The 15,997-nt window shown below is 42.1% G+C and overlaps 1 protein-coding gene across 1 annotated transcript in view; it reads right to left on the bottom strand.

The window, feature by feature from the left end:
• Positions 1-36: 36 nt before the first annotated feature.
• Positions 37-15,997, bottom strand: part of LOC140557490 (septin-2) — a 31,318-nt gene continuing 15,357 nt past the window's right edge. Inside the window, exons 8-12 of the mRNA XM_072681957.1 lie at positions 4,341-4,442; positions 4,113-4,258; positions 2,679-2,762; positions 2,190-2,247; positions 37-1,037 (exon numbers count right to left, since the gene is read on the bottom strand). Of these exons, the coding sequence (XP_072538058.1) occupies positions 969-1,037; positions 2,190-2,247; positions 2,679-2,762; positions 4,113-4,258; positions 4,341-4,442 (459 nt within the window). The 3' untranslated portion in view covers positions 37-968. The remainder of the gene's footprint in view (positions 1,038-2,189; positions 2,248-2,678; positions 2,763-4,112; positions 4,259-4,340; positions 4,443-15,997) is intronic.

The following is a 15,997-nucleotide window of genomic DNA, read 5'->3' as shown; positions in this document are numbered from 1 at the left end:
TAAAAAAAAAAAAAAAAAAAAAAAAAAAAAAAAAAAAAAAAAAAAGTGAGGACACTGTCCTCTACTGGCAGCAACTGCATATTACAGCCCAACAGCTGCATGATCCAAACACGAAAATGCATCACATGCCTGTAAAATGTGACTGATTGTCTTTAGGTGTTAGAGCACAGCTACTCTTTTTTTTTGTTTGTTTATAGTCGGTAACTTATCCATGACTTTACTACCAAAGGTATTAGCTCATATATAAAGAATTTAGTACATCAGCACATGATTGTTTTTCACTAGAGGAACATAAACTCATACGCATACCCAAACACACCCACTCATGCACCCACCCACACAAAGTCTGTTTACTCTCAACCAGGCTGTAAATTCTGTATTCCCTTCGCTGACGTGTGACCATAAACTTGTTGTAAATGACCTCTTTGAGAATACAGTGGGCCACAGATAGCAGCTGATGACCACCATCTGTCTAACAGACACCACCGGAACATAAAAGATTTTCAGGAACTTGAGGTGAACGGTACAGCAAGCTGCTTAGTGAGAGCGCAGAAAGAGAAGCAGTGTGGCTACAGCAGGCAACAACTCTGCCCAGAACGTATTGCTGATATGGTTTTCCACCTCTATCGGAACAATCACACGTCATGATTTATTACTGACAATGGAAAAAATCGATCCATGCACATTACGACTGACTGAAAAGAACACAACACAAACATTACCGTGTGTTAAACAGTGGGATCAGCCAGACAGATCAGTCATCATGGGCAGGGTCAGACTGAGAGGTTGGAAAGACTGACTTCAAGGCTGACAAAACATCTGATAAATATCTGTGTGAAATACATTAACCGTGAGTACAGAGGGAGGGACCTTGTGATAGGTTCTGCATTCAACGGGTACAAAAGACAGACAGACAGAGAGACAAACAGAGAGACAACAGAGAGACAGACAGACAGACATCATTGTTCTCAGTCGTCTCCGGGCTTCATCTTCATTTGAGCCTGCATTTGAGCAATCATCTGCTGCATGCGTCTCAGCTGCAGAAATAGAGAGAATATGGATAAGGATGGATAGAGAAAGAGATGAAGGAGAGAGAATGAAAAAGACAGAAAGACATACAGAAAGAAGGAGAGAGTGACACACAGAAAGGATAGAAAAAGGCAGAGAGAGAGAGAGAGAGAGAGAGAGAGAGAGAGAGAGAGAGAGAGAGAGAGAGAGAGAGAGAGAGAGAGAGAGAAAGGTTAATAAAAGACAAACTGTACTTAAACTAAAATGAAGACCATTTTCACTGTCTGACCTTCTGATGACTTAATCATTGAATCATTAATGAATTAATCATTAAAATAAATCAAAAGATTAACTTGATCACTAATCTCACAGACAATGACATTAAGGTTATGTTTGCATGTCTCAGGTGTTGACAGGTGACTTAATGACCACCACCTAAACACTACAAATAACACAGCAGAGCTGGATTGTCTGGCCTGTGGTCACTACCATACAGACCAAGCAGCTTATCCAGACCTGGTAGCTTATTATCTTCCCCTAGTGAAATATGTAGCCTGGTCCACAGGATAATCTCTTACAGCATTACAAGCAATAATGTAGCACCATCATTCCAGAGCTCAATGCTAGGGCTGACTTTATACCCTTCTAGGCCATAACTGGCATTAGGCATGGTGCCAATAGGTTCATGTTCATCTTTTCCGGAGTCCTATTCATTTGGCAATACGTCTCTACAGAGCCTAGACAAGCTCTGTGTGAGAATTAGAATGTCACAGAAACACATTTAAAGCTTTTAAAAACACACAGGTTTTAGCTTTACTCCACAACAATATATGGGAGTCAGGCATTCCCACCGTTAGAAAGGGTAGGGCACCTATTCTCTATCTGACAGGAAGCTGATGTCATGTCCTGTACAGACAGGTTTGCTTGTTGTTATGATTGTGTTGCGGATCCCTGTCTGCCACAGCTATATGTCCCACAGAGCCAAAGAACAACACAAAGATCACGTCTAGAGGATGCAGAGTCGTTAATTCACACAATAACCCTCCGACTGCACCTCCAAAACTCATGTGGAGGGGTGAGGGAGAGCGAGAAAACAGCAATAAAAATGCCCGGATGTTCCTTCTAAAAGAAAGGAGAGAAGACATCAGAATGTTAGTGAAAAACGTGTGTGGACATCTTACCTCGGCCTCTTTCTCCATCAGGATCTGATCTTTGTCCAGCACCTCCTCCTCAACCGTTCTACAAGAGGCAAATAAGCGTTTTTAGTCTGTACTCACTCACTCCCTCACTGTTTAAACAGATGCAATGCCCAGTGTATGACACCTCTTTTGTGATGATTTTTTAACGAATGTTCATGTAGTTTATGGAGAGGATGCTGTTGTGTTCAGCTCTGTTTGCTGAAGAGCATTCACTCTGGTGTGAGGCTAAGCTCGCTGAAGAGCATTCACTCTGGCGTGAGGCTAAGCTCGCTGAAGAGCATTCACTCTGGCGTGAGGCTAAGCTCGCTGAAGAGCATTCACTCTGGCGTGAAGCTACATTTGCTGAAAAGCATTCACTCTGGTGCGAAGCTATGTCGGGCTTAAAACAGATAATTCCTAATTTATTGAAATATGCCTAGATCAGATCATATCTCTATTTATACCCACATTTTGTGTGCGCCTTAATCTTACCTGCCAGCTCTCTTCAGTCTCTCTGAGCGGAAGTTCTCATAGTGTAGGTCTTGAGTCACCTCCTGCAGGTCCTGCATGTGGGTCCTACAAACACACAACTAGATTTTAACACATATTTAAAGCATCATTATGTGAGAATTGCCCTTTCTTGGTTCTGGGTTTTCCCTACAGTCATGAAGTGGAATTCACGCTTTGAGCTACTCTACAATAAAGACACGCTTACATGCATTTCCGGACAAGCTGGGAGACACTAAACTGGCCCTGAAGTAAAAGAAGCATGTGGACTAACACCGTAGAGTAAGACTACTGGATTTGACATACATTTTACGCAGTGTTTCTCAGTAGCGCTACATAGTGCATGTAGCGGTGTGTCGAGCCCAGAGTAGCAACCACTGTCATCACAGGGTCTACTGAATCAGATCACAATTAAGATAAAGATCAAAACCAAGAAGAACTTAGTTATTCCAATCATATCCACCGACAGGCCACTTCATTAAAACCACCTTCTTGGTCATCTTTACTCATTATCCATTATTTCAGCTCCACTCACCATAGAGGAGCATGTTGTAGTTCTACAATTACAGACTACATTACATCTGTTTCTCTGCATACTTTGTTAGCATCTAACTCTGTTCTTCGATGGTCAGGGCCCCACAGGACCACCACAGAGCAGGTATTAGTTGATGTGTCATTCTCAGCACTGCAGTGACACGGACATGGTGATGGTGTGTTAGTGTGTGTTGCGTTGGTACGAGTGGATCAGACACAGCAGTGCTGCTGGAGTTTTTAAACACCTCAGCATCACTGCTGGACTGAGAATAGTCCACCTATTAATAGTCCTGTGAACACTGATAAAGGACTAGAGGATGACCAACACAAACTGTGCAGCAACAGATGAGCTTCTGTCTTGGACTTTACATCTACAAGGTGGGTAGGAGTAGGTAGGAGTGTCTAATTGAGTGGACAGTGAGTGGACACAGTGGTTAAAACTCTCCAAAAACTCTCCAAAACTCAGCTCTGCTCTGACTGATCCACTCACACCAGTGCAACACACACACACACACACACACACACACACACACACACACACACACACACTAACACACTAACACGCCACCACCATGCCAGTGCCACTGCAGTGTAATAATACCTGCTCTGTGGTGGTCCTGACCACTGAAGATTACAGACTGTAATTATAGAACTACACAGTGGTCCTATATGGTTAGTGGAGCTGATGCAATGGACAGTGAGTCTAGGAACTGGCCAGTATATGTACAGTATAGGCATACAGAGGAACAAAACAGCATTCATTCGGGGCCTCAAGGGCACCAAATAAGACAGGGCCACTGATGCAATGCAACTATGTCCAGCAGAGGGCACCACAGCACAAATTCCCGTTACATACAACACAAGAACCTAAGCCTGTGTACTTACACCAGCATGGTGCGTAGTTTAAGGAAGTCATTGTGTTCAGGGTTCTCCACCTCCACGACACCCCAGGGGTAGAGACGCCCCCGAATCTTCTTTCCCTTCACCTCGATCAGCTGGTTTGAACCAATCACCGCAAATGGAATACTGGCCTGGGGAGGACCGATCTCATCAGCATACACACGGTTTCTATATCTGTAATCAGACTGTTGTTGAGGCGGCATGATCTCTGACCTTTAGGACACGAGTCTGCTCTTTGAACTCTTCATCCTCATCAGAGTCGGCATCAGGGAGCTGGTAGATGCGGATGCCGTGCTCGTTGATTTCATCCAAGATCTGGAAACAACGACAACAACACACACACAAGAGCAAAATCTGTTACAGCAAAGCTCACTTCCAGAGAGACCACCGGATATTGTACACTAATCATGACTTCTGGATTTATTTGGTTGTTTTACAGTGCAGATTAAATGACAGCGAGCCGATGAAACAGCAGCAGGTTCGTTTTGGGGAAGAAATGAAAACGTGACCATGACCATGATTATCTGATTGGCCACATTAGAGAATTCTGAGCAACGATCTGAGGATGGAACGTTCTTTGATGTCCAGCACAGGAAATAAATCACACAATGAGCACGCGCCCACGCCCTCTGGGTTAGGAGGGTAACGTGGCAGAACTTGGTTAAGTAGCAATCACTGCTGATTGGGGTCCAAAGACCTGAGGAGCAATCTGTCAGTTTTGTAAACAGACAGAACAGAAGGGACACCTATTTCTGAGCTGAGCAAATCACTAAAAAAAAAAAAAAGTTCTGAGACCATCTTAACTGCACATAAATACAGAAAATAATGTAGGAAGTGTAAGTACGACCATTGCTGTGTTCAATAGGCAGACTGACAGAGAGGAGCTGATGAACAGGAAAGTATGTGCGCCTGTATCCTGACTGTAACTCCTGTACTGTGCCGCGTCGGCCTCCTGCTTTATATTTGATCCTGAACCTCCTCGGACAAAACCCCCTGCGGTTCAGACGCACCTGTGGGGAACAGACATGAGGATTTATTTTTCTAACATCAAAGCATGTTTTCCTAAGAGGCATGTTCACAATGCCGTTTGGGGAACGCCAGCCAAAAACGCGGCTAGCAGCCTTTTCCTGACATTCTGAGCGCTTTCATGTAATCTCAGCAGGGACAGTGTTTCAATAGGGCAGAAGCCCCCACTCCCCCCTGGCCTTTACAGAACCCCCTCCTGTTATGACTAGGCTTGTTTTCACAGCAGAGCGGCAGTGAGATAGGCCCGGCCGGGGCTGAGTGTGTGCGAGCGTTTCTGTGGGTGTCATTGTTGCTTGGTCCAACTCCAAATAAACATATCGCAGTCATCGGAGAGAGAACGTGACCGGTGCTGTGGATTGATGGAGAGCGTGCGAGAGAGCGTGCGAGAGAGCGAGAGAGAGAGAGAGAGAGAGAGAGAGAGAGAGAGAGAGAGAGAGGAAATTAATTGGGACAGAAACACTGAACCAAACGTAAGAGAATAGGCAAGAGAAAGTGAGAGAAAGAGGAAAGGGAAAGGGGGGAGAGACTTAGGGAAAGTGAGGAGAGACAGGCGGAGAGGACAGGAGAGAAGTGAAAACATGAGTGAGAGAAATGAGAGAAAAAGAGTAAGTAGAACAAGAGTGTGAGAAAGGGCGAGAAATGAGAAGAGAGGACAAAAAAACCAAAAAAAAACAACAACAAAAAAGCAAAAGGAAAGAAAGTGAAGAAAGAGAGTAATGAATAGAAAACGAGAGGACTGTGTGTGCTCAGCGTTGGGGCAGGGCCCAGCTGTAGGGAAGATCCTGAAGCGTTGGGAAAGCACTCCCAGCGTGGGGGGAAAAAAACAAACATAACGCCTCACAATAGACGGAAAAACAGAAAAGCACAACAGTGGAGAAAACATAATGTGCCCCAGTGCCAGCCCGGGCCGGAAAGACGTCCAAAGACAAAAGCCTGCTGCTAAAGCAGAAACGACCAGGGAGCCATAAGCCCAGATGGAGACTTCAGTTAAGAATAAACTGCCCCATAATCCCAAGCCTCCTTGGGCAGCAGAGCCGAGCAGGTGGAGGCACTTGTACTTCTGGTGAACAATTGGAGAATCTGAAATGTAGCTGGCTCTTGTTTTTATTATTCAGAGCAGGACTTAGTCGTACTGGTTATGCGCAGGTCTGTGCTGAAGTTAGGGCATAAAGTCTATAATCAGTGACCTACTGTAAACACGGGAAAATACCCTTTCACAAGTAAGTTCTGACTACCTGTAATGGTTCAGTGCTTCAGTGAGTTCCTTCAGTACAAGTGCTGCTGCCATCCTGTAGCATTCTGTAACTTCTGCATCATTTGAGGTGGAAAAGTCCTGGCTTTTAGGGATGCACTGTGTGTTGTAGGAGGACTAATCCGTGGAGTCTGTAGTATTTAAAGAGTCTGTAGAATTAAAGCTGATTGGTGTCACGTTCAAAGCTGAAAGTCTGGATCCCAAAGGGTTAAGCAATGGTTTTGGGCCAACCAACACAACCACAGCCTGAGATTATGAAGCTCCTATGAGATTTCCATTGGTTTAACTCAATAATCTTTCTGCACAGGGGTAGATATAAGTAAATATTTAGTAACTACTACTACTACTATAAATAGCTAGTTTGAGTGGTGTTACCTGATAACAGTCTACATTCAAACCCAAGTACAGCTGGTGCAACTGGCCCCAAGAGCCATATTTCATGACTTTACTCAACATTTAAGCTCTACATAAACGCAACTCATTACGTTTTCGTAATAAGTACACTTGATAAAGTCTACATTAGAGCCAAGAGCTGTACGCAAGTTGAAACACAGGTCAGTTCATACATACGAGTTCATAAAGTCCAGGTTAAGCACTATTACACCACAACTGGTGGCTCTGAATTTGTTCCAGTCATTAAAACAGCAGAGCTCAGCCTTTGTCGAGGAGCGTGCATCAATTATTAGTTAGCTGTAACAGAAAATACATTACTGCAAGGGTGGGAACGCTCTAGTTTACATAGCTAGGTTTACCATATTCAGTAGAAATTTATTTGCAAAACTGAAGCAACAACGACTAAAGTGCTGCCATTATATTAATGCCCCATACCCCAAAACCGTCATCCCTAAGTTGTGAGATCACCACTCATCAGCAAATCCTTTCAGCTGTTTAAATCCTTCAAAATTGCCTTTGACAATAACTTTATCTTTATGTGAAACCCAAGATGCAAAACACTTGAGGAGGAGGGTCACAAATTAATGGACTGAATGATGCTTTTAATAGAAAAATAAAAATTACTTCCAAAAGGCAAAACATCACTTCATTATTCAATCAAACAGAGGCCTGTAAGCTAACATGTCCACTTTCTCTCTCTGTCCTCCGCTCTCTAACCAACCTGAATGTGTTTTAGTTGGCCGCTCGTGGCTGGCAGAGGCCTGCTGGAACCGGGCCTGTAACAATGGCACAGAAGTCTCTCCCCTGCTGCAAATTGAAAAGGGAAGTACGCCTCATCGATTCTGCCCGTGATGTGTTTGTGAAGGGATGCATTATGAGTTGCGACCGTGTGTTTGCGGAGCTGGACTGAGTGCAAGTACTGGAAAAGCTGTAGTGTGGGAACCATGTCAAAAGGCAGACATGATGAGAGGCTCCGTGGGCCAAAGGCTACAGTTCCATCACCAAACATCAGAATGGTTATAAAGACCGGGTGGAGTGGGAGCACTACCAGGTTATCAGTGCTTACCTTTAAAGACATTTTGCTGTATTATTTAAATGCAGTTCTATTATTATATGATGAATTACATGCTGCAACATGCTTTCTGTCAACAGGACATCTTTTTACATCTTTATCTTTTTACACAAATAACAAACTACAAACAGTGTGCGCTTTAGCACAAACATGGTATCAACAAAAAAATCTGAATACACATACCTTCTTACAAAAGGTCTTCGCATGTTTCAATAAGTGTGAAATAATAATTAAAAAAAAAAAATCACAATTTCAATAGATGTCTGAACATAATGGATGCTACAGGTGCAGTGATTCCTGCATATATGCCATACTGGTGTGCCATGCTATATAGATGCATGCGTTAACCCATTTACAATATTTTTTTATTATTATTAAATAAATAGCGAAACTAAAACCTCATTAAAATACAGTTTCTATACAATTAGGCTAGATATGAAGAGAGGCTGTCGCAGTCTTACCGCAATAATAGCCTACTTTTGAACTAAGTCCAGCTGATGCAACCGACTCTAAAAGCTGTTTTTCCACTAGCAACCTTCCTCCTTTCCTTCTGACTATTGAAAATAGGAAAGTGACATTTCAACGTTTTATGGCTAACCAACACAACCAGAGCCTGTTGTGTGTAGAAGGTTTAAATATGTAGTAGCTACTAAGCTCCATATAAATGCTAGTTTGTATGGAGCAACTCATTATCTTTTAGTAGTAGTACAGTAGACCTTCCACACATCTAGCACAACCAGCCCCAGGAGCTTGTTGCACCAAGCTAAAGTACAGGTCAGTTAAAATACAAGAGTTTACAAGTTTACACATCACTAAACCTAAGCTGGGTTGACAAGACAACATATTGTTCATTGATTGGCTCTGAATTCAATCTATAAGTACGGCTCGACTTGACCCTCCATCCTTTAAGATGGAGACTTTTAATTCTGTGCCCTTGGTGTCCAAACATCAGAGTTTCTTGCTGACTATATCCTCCAAGAGTATTCAGGCAAAGGGTTGCATCTTAAACATTACATATGTATCTAGGTATCCAAACTGACTTTTGTATTTGGCAGCATGTAGCTTAGAGGTATCTTTTGGAGCCAAGCCAATACAAACTAGCTAAGGATATTTTCTGAGTAAACAGTGAAGCACTTTTGCAAGTCGCTCTGGATAAGAGAGTCGGCTAAATGTCTTCAATGTAAATGTAAATAAATTAATTCCAGTCATTAAAATAACATTTTAGCATGGGTGCATCAATTAATAGTTAGCTGTTATAAGCAAATACACGACCCAGCTTAGCTTGAGTCTAAGCTAACATTCAAAAAGGTCCAGCGAAAGAGCAGATCTTCTTTGTTAGTTCGCCATATTCAGCAGAAAGCAAATGTGAACTATCAAGCAAACCTATTTTTGCAGAAATGGTTCTCAAATATACTGACGCTTGCTCATATGCCTGATACAGTTTCAAAGCACCAAACACACATTACTTGCATTAAAATGAATAAATAGTAATATAAAAAAAAACTCCTAATTAAAAGTGTCAGGGTTATAATATATGCATGTAAATGATTTTTCATCTAACTGTACAGTTAGATAAAAGTAGTGCCTGTGTATCAACGGATACTACAAATCTGTAAAAAAACACTGTGGCTGCGTCTGGGCGTCACATGTATCTTCATAACGTCAACCTCCGATAATCTCCTGTGGAAAGCAGATCATTTGGACTCTGTACATATTGGGCTATGCCGTAATCGCCAATTCTGTCATTACTGTACAGTAACCGTAAAAAAGGGTCTATTCTTGGCCCGATAGAGGCTTCATACTGTGGACGGATGGGCTATATTTGACTCTCATACACTCAAGTAAACAACATAAATACAGGGCTTTCACCGCAACCCCATTATTACTGTACAAGCAGGGATTTCGCCATGGGGCGCAAAATAGCCATTTTACACCGACAGGTTTCAGCAGGAGCTTACTGACCTCCCCCCTCCACACAAACAAACACGCACACACCCCACCATCATACAGTCTTAGAATGGTCACGCACAGACACTGGATCCGAAAACAATCTGCCTCCCCCCCCCCCCCACCCCCCCAACCCCCCAACCACAACACACATTCTGTTTACCAGGCCAACAGATGAAATGTACAGTATTTATTCAAGCCTGCCTCGCCTGCTCTTAGAACAATTCTTGGAAGTTCAAATGTTCGCAGAACAAGAAACGAACTCAACAATGCGGAGGGGAAAACAAAAGAAAAAGAATGAGCGTGAAAAGGCATCTTGGAGTGGCCGGGGCAGAAAAACTGAAGCCACCCAAGTAAAGAGGCCTTAGAGAAAACAGTGGAGCTGAGGGCCAAACGCCACTGTTCAGCAGCAGACTGAGACGAGCGCGCAAACCCTGAAGTTTGCACTTTGATCCGCGGTGCTCTGAGTTTGACCACTGAATACTTGCAAGTTCCAAAGCCTTTCTTTTACACAAAAACACCAAGGGGTGTTATGTAAGTCTAGGAGAACTCCACAGGACTGACCAATTACTCAGCTCTGTGTGTGTGTGTCTCTGTGTGTGTGTGTATGTAACAGCATGTATCATGGCTGTGTTAATCTGGCGTCTCCAAGACAGCAGGGAGGCAGCTAGACGCTCACATCGGCAAATTCCAATCAGAGATGATTGTGCACAAGTATGTGTGTGAGAGAGAGTATGTCTAAAGGAAAGGGGGGTACCGGACTAATCTTACAAGGGATGTTATAATTAAAGCATGAATAAACTGTTGCTTTAGAAACCGCAGATTTAATACTAGGCACAAAGGATCTACTGTGCTGGTGCTCTTCTTTGGATTTAAAAAGACCACACATCTCCAGATCTGAATTCAAGCGGTTCACCATTTCTGCATGATTTAGTGGTTAAGATGTAAATAGTCTTACAACCAAGTGGTTTGATCTGAAACGATGAGCTGTAGAGAAACTTTACTATTATTTTAACTACTATTTTACACAATGGTGCTGATAGGGGCCAAGTACTGCAATGTGTACAGCACCGGTGCTGATAGGGGCCACGGACTGCAATGTGTACAGCACCAGTAATGGTAAAACAGGTGTATATTTGGTTCCACTGAGCCTCATAATACCCTGCATGCTCTTGTCAGCTATGGATGTACTTAAAAACTATAGCTGTGTCTGAAACTGTGCTCTATTCACTATATGGTGCTCCACTTTGGGGTTTTGCCATTTTGCAGTGGTGTCCTAAAGCGTAGTGCAGAACTGTTTAGTGCACTGTTAAAATCCCGCAATGCACCACAAAAAGTGGTACCTTTTTTGGTTTGAAGATTCATGCAATCTTCCGTCACACAGCCCTAAGCTCACACACACACACACACACACACACACACACACACACACACACACACACACACACACACACACACACACACACACACACACACGTGTCCGAAATCATTCACTAGCTTGTGGAAATCTGTTCCTGACAATAGTGATCTACACAGTGACCTGGATTTTCACATGCAGGGGACAGTGAATAAGGCACTGTTTCAGAGCTCACAGTTCACAGTTGTAGGCCAAATGCCTATATCAAAAGCATTCTAAAAAATAATGTCTCAGGCATGACACAATATTAATAACCGGTTCACGCAACAGCCTCCTGTGATGCAACATTTAGCGGCATTAAACTCTTCAAATGTCTGGTTCCCATCACACCCACTGCAAACAAAGCAAACCACTCTGAATGGCTTTGTTTACATCTTAACCCTTAATCATACAGATATTTTGGAGAATCTGTGGAATTCTTCTTTAATGAAAGAGGTGGGACACTTCTCGGAAGTTTAAGAGAGGTGTTTTTACGGTGCGGAATTACCAACCATAAATTTGGCTCCCAAAAAATAGGCACCTCCGCAAATAAGCACAAACTGCCATTACCAGGCAGGTTAAATTGCAGTTTGGAGATGCTGGTTGCAGTGACTGGTGGTAGTGGACGTGTTGCTGGTAATGGGTATTTATTGTTTTTACCAGAAGCAAGTACTGTGAGCGAGTGGCTGTACGCCAGGGTGCAATCACTCTGTAAGAGAATCCAAACAAACAACACTTAGCTATGAAAGGGGTGCATACATACACACACACACACACACACACACACACACACACACACAGACAGTTAGACAGTTCTGGTCGTTGACCGTGAGGTCATGGATCATCTGTGGTCATGGATCATCTAGAGGTTGTGACATCATTAGCCTCAAATTCTCAAAGGTTTGAGACTTATAGGTATTGCGCTTCCTGTGCAGGAGGCCATTCAGCAATCAGCCTTGCCTCTGTGCCACAAACCCCAATTGCATAATCAGAGTCCGAGTCTACACCCACCTCCAAAACAAAACACAGCACTTACATTTCACAAACATATTGTATCACTCGAAAACACACACACACACAATCTTCTGGGATCGTTCCGAATTGGCATGCTGGGGTATTCTAGCCGAAGGACAATGGGAGGAAAGCTTAAAACAGGTCAGCAGCGGACAATATTTGAGGACAACAACAAAAACATTAACAACAACAATAATAACAACAACAACAACAAAACTCCACGTTAAGAATATATTCTACCTACAGATTAGAGCTGTATGGTTGAGAACATTCATTGACCAGTGAGTAGCGCGTTCAATCCAATCTCTCCCCCTCCCATGTACTTATAGTCGAGATGTAGCTTCCCTGATTAATAAATATCTATTATTATAATATACATATTACTATAAATATTCTATTATAAAACGCAACCCTTGCATCAAGAAAATCCGCCCGACAATCTCATAAATAAAACGCAAACTTCGAGTCAGGAAAGTGCATCCGACAATCTCTCATATAAAATGCATCAGGAAAATCTGACAATCTGTAATATAAAACACAACCTTTAAATCAGGGAAATCTGACAATTTATAATATAAAATGAAACATCAAGAAAAAACATTTGACAATCTCTCACAAAACGCAACCTTAACATCACAAAAATCCATTGTTTTATAGAAGAAATTGTCAGATAAACAAAATGAAATGTGATATAATACAAGAAAAGTGAAAAATTAAATACATTTCTTTTTTCATCTTTTCTTTTCATTTTTTTTCTTTTTCTTACAGGTAGGGCTGGGCAATATTGGGGGACTAAAATTTCTAGCTTTTTTTTCCACATTTATGACCAATTCTCGATTCTGATTTGGATTTTTTTTAGTTCTTGCATAAAGGAAAATGGAAAATGTACATGTAGAAAAAAAAAAGAACAGCAGCACCATCTAGAATTAATTTTTTGGGATTCAAATGTATAAACGTAAACCAGTATACATAAAAATATATAATTGAGATATTTTTAACAATAGAATCTTCCTTCAGCCTAATAAAAAAAAGTTATTGTGACAAAAAAAAATGGTTTACATGATTTTTACAGGTTTCCGGCTTGAGAGATGCCCTTTGGCAGGTTACAATGACTCTTTCACGTGTAGCCGTATGTAGCTGGGGCAATGCTATCTCCGCAAATATTTGTGGCAGTTCATACCTGGGATCAACCTATGAACCTCTTTTACTAGACAGAGTAAATGGGTATCATGTCTTGAATGGGTATCAAAATCAAAATCCACCGCCTCCGTTATTTCTTTCCAACAGTCGCTACTTTTGTCATACGGGGCAGCACTGGAAAATGATGCGGCTATCGTTAGTCTTTTAGTGGGAGCCTTGGGAGTGGAGGAGCAGCCGGCTGTTTGATGCTGTTGTTTTAGGCACTGCTCCCATTCCACAGGGTGTTTGTGTCGTAAGTGCGGGAACAAATGTGTTCAACATCTGACTTTTCAAAAACGTACCAATTCCATTCCACTAAAGTGACATTTTCACCTCAGCTCAGTCTCGCAAGGTAGGAAGGCTTATTTTTGCATTTGCATCACTTCAGAAATGAGTAGCGTTTTGGGATATTTTTGGGTAACCAGATAAAATGTCTGTATGTAAAGATGTAAAATCTCAATTAGACCATTTTGAAAATCATATTTAAACTGTAATTTGATATATAAACTACAGGCTATAAAAGAAATCTGAATTAAAGATGAAAAGCCCTTATTTAGCAGTCTCAGACTGTAATATAATATATAAACTGTATAATACAGTGGTTTTCTGGGTTAGTGCATCCCAATTTGCTTTACTACATAACAATGAGGATTACAATGCGTTTTTTTTTTTTTATGACACACAATCCCGTCCAAGGCTACACTAACACAGCGTGTGTGCAAACGTGTGTCTACACTGTCCATAGCTCCTCAGCATATATCACTCCTAAAGCAGGATGTAAGTGAAGGCCAAGTGCTACCAACACATCCCCAAAGTGCTTTATGAGCTGCAGGCGGCTATGACCTCAGCCAGGGAAACTGCTGCTAGGTTTGGTAGGTCTCTGATAACAATCCAGCGCAGCGCCTCCCAGGTCCCGCGCACCAATTGCTCAGACACATTTCAGGAAAGCCATATTGTTTTGGACAGGCCGTTTCCCCTTTCATGAAGGAAAGGGGGGAGAAACGGAGTGGGGCAGCATGTTCTTCAGAGAGAGTGAGGTAGAGAGAGAGAAAAAGAGAGAAAGATTAGGCACAAAAAAGGGCTTGACCTGCATGGTGAGAAAGTAGCGGGTGAAGAAAAAGAATAAAATGATAAATATCGGACAGTCTCCATAGGCACAATGGGTCATTTGTCATACTCCAGGCTAGGGCTTTCGAGATTTTGGAAGCCTTTGCAGTCTTACTGACATCATCATAAAGAGAAGGAAAGACTCACTCTTGTTTGGCCTTCCATTGCCCTGTTCAACCTGGCATGCAAAAGTGGTGGTTCCTGCCAACAGTTGGCCGTTAGTTCACCTTCCACACAGCACAGTGAAACAACCACAGCAAAGTACCTATTTATCAGCAGACACTGTGTTTCCTCACTTCATCTCAAATAGAGTAATAGGGCACTCAAAATAATGCGATATTTCATAAACTCTGAGACTAGCACCTAGTACAGGCTCCCATGTTAGACAACAGGGGATTCACCCCTGCCCAGAATCCAAGTTCCAAGAAAAGTGTTACTGGAATATGAAAACTCCAATATGTGGAATTAACTGGTATTCTTCACTTTTCTAAGCACTAGATATCACCTTTATCCAAAGCACAACATCTAAAAGTGAGGGTTCTGTAACAATATTGATTAATCTATACAAAATTGAGCAAACCTCGGATGCAGGTTGAAGGAAGAATGTGTATGTAAACGGATTCACAAAAACACTTGGGAGTTAGAGTTAAACATGGACACCAAACATGCTACATTTGATGTAAATTGTTTTCCAGTAGATTTTTAAAAAAATTATTAAACCATTGCATTCACTGAACCAAATGCAGCAGTGCCTTTGCATGGCAAAAAAACCCCAAAACACCCATAAAAGACATAAAATGGGCATATACTGATTCTATCAGGCAGGAAAGTGGGTTACTTGAACCCATAAAGAAAAACACACCCAGTATTTTGGCAGATCATCTGCAGGTTACTCTATCAGTCCACTTCTTCTTAGGTAAAAGTAAAGGAATGAAAAGGCAATCAGTCAAAACTTTGTCATGCAGCAATGTGTTTGGTACTGCAATCCATTAAAAGAACCACCTGCAGGATGCTCAAAAAGCAATTGAGGAAAGCAAACAACAGGAACTACTAAAAATAAATACAGGCACTTAGTGTTGCTGTGTTGCCTTGGCTATATATGTGGCATCTAGTCAACAAGCGGGGTCCTTCACTTCCTGTGCAGAACGCCCCTATCCAGGATAAGATTCGCATTAGAATGACAGCAAAACAGCTCAGCTGGTCACTCGCAAAAGCTCTGGGTGTGTGCTTTTGTGTTTGTGTGTCATTAATGCTACGTGTGTGTTCTGCAGTCAGCCTGGGTAGCATGGCTCCAAGAGGCTAACGGCTGAGACAGCCCTGATTGAACTGACCTTGGGATTTCGCTGGCAGGAAATGCATGCAGTGATTGCAGGAAAACAACCAGATTGCATCGACCTTATCTTCTAATCCCACACCATTACGTTACAGTATAACATTATGCTAAATGTAATTGTGTAATTATGTTTATCAGCGCTGACCATATT

Source organism: Salminus brasiliensis, chromosome 6, assembly GCF_030463535.1.
Source record: "Salminus brasiliensis chromosome 6, fSalBra1.hap2, whole genome shotgun sequence".
Lineage (NCBI taxonomy): Eukaryota > Metazoa > Chordata > Actinopteri > Characiformes > Bryconidae > Salminus > Salminus brasiliensis.
The sequence above is the reverse complement of the archived record's forward strand: the minus strand, read 5'-3'. Positions and strand labels throughout refer to the sequence as shown.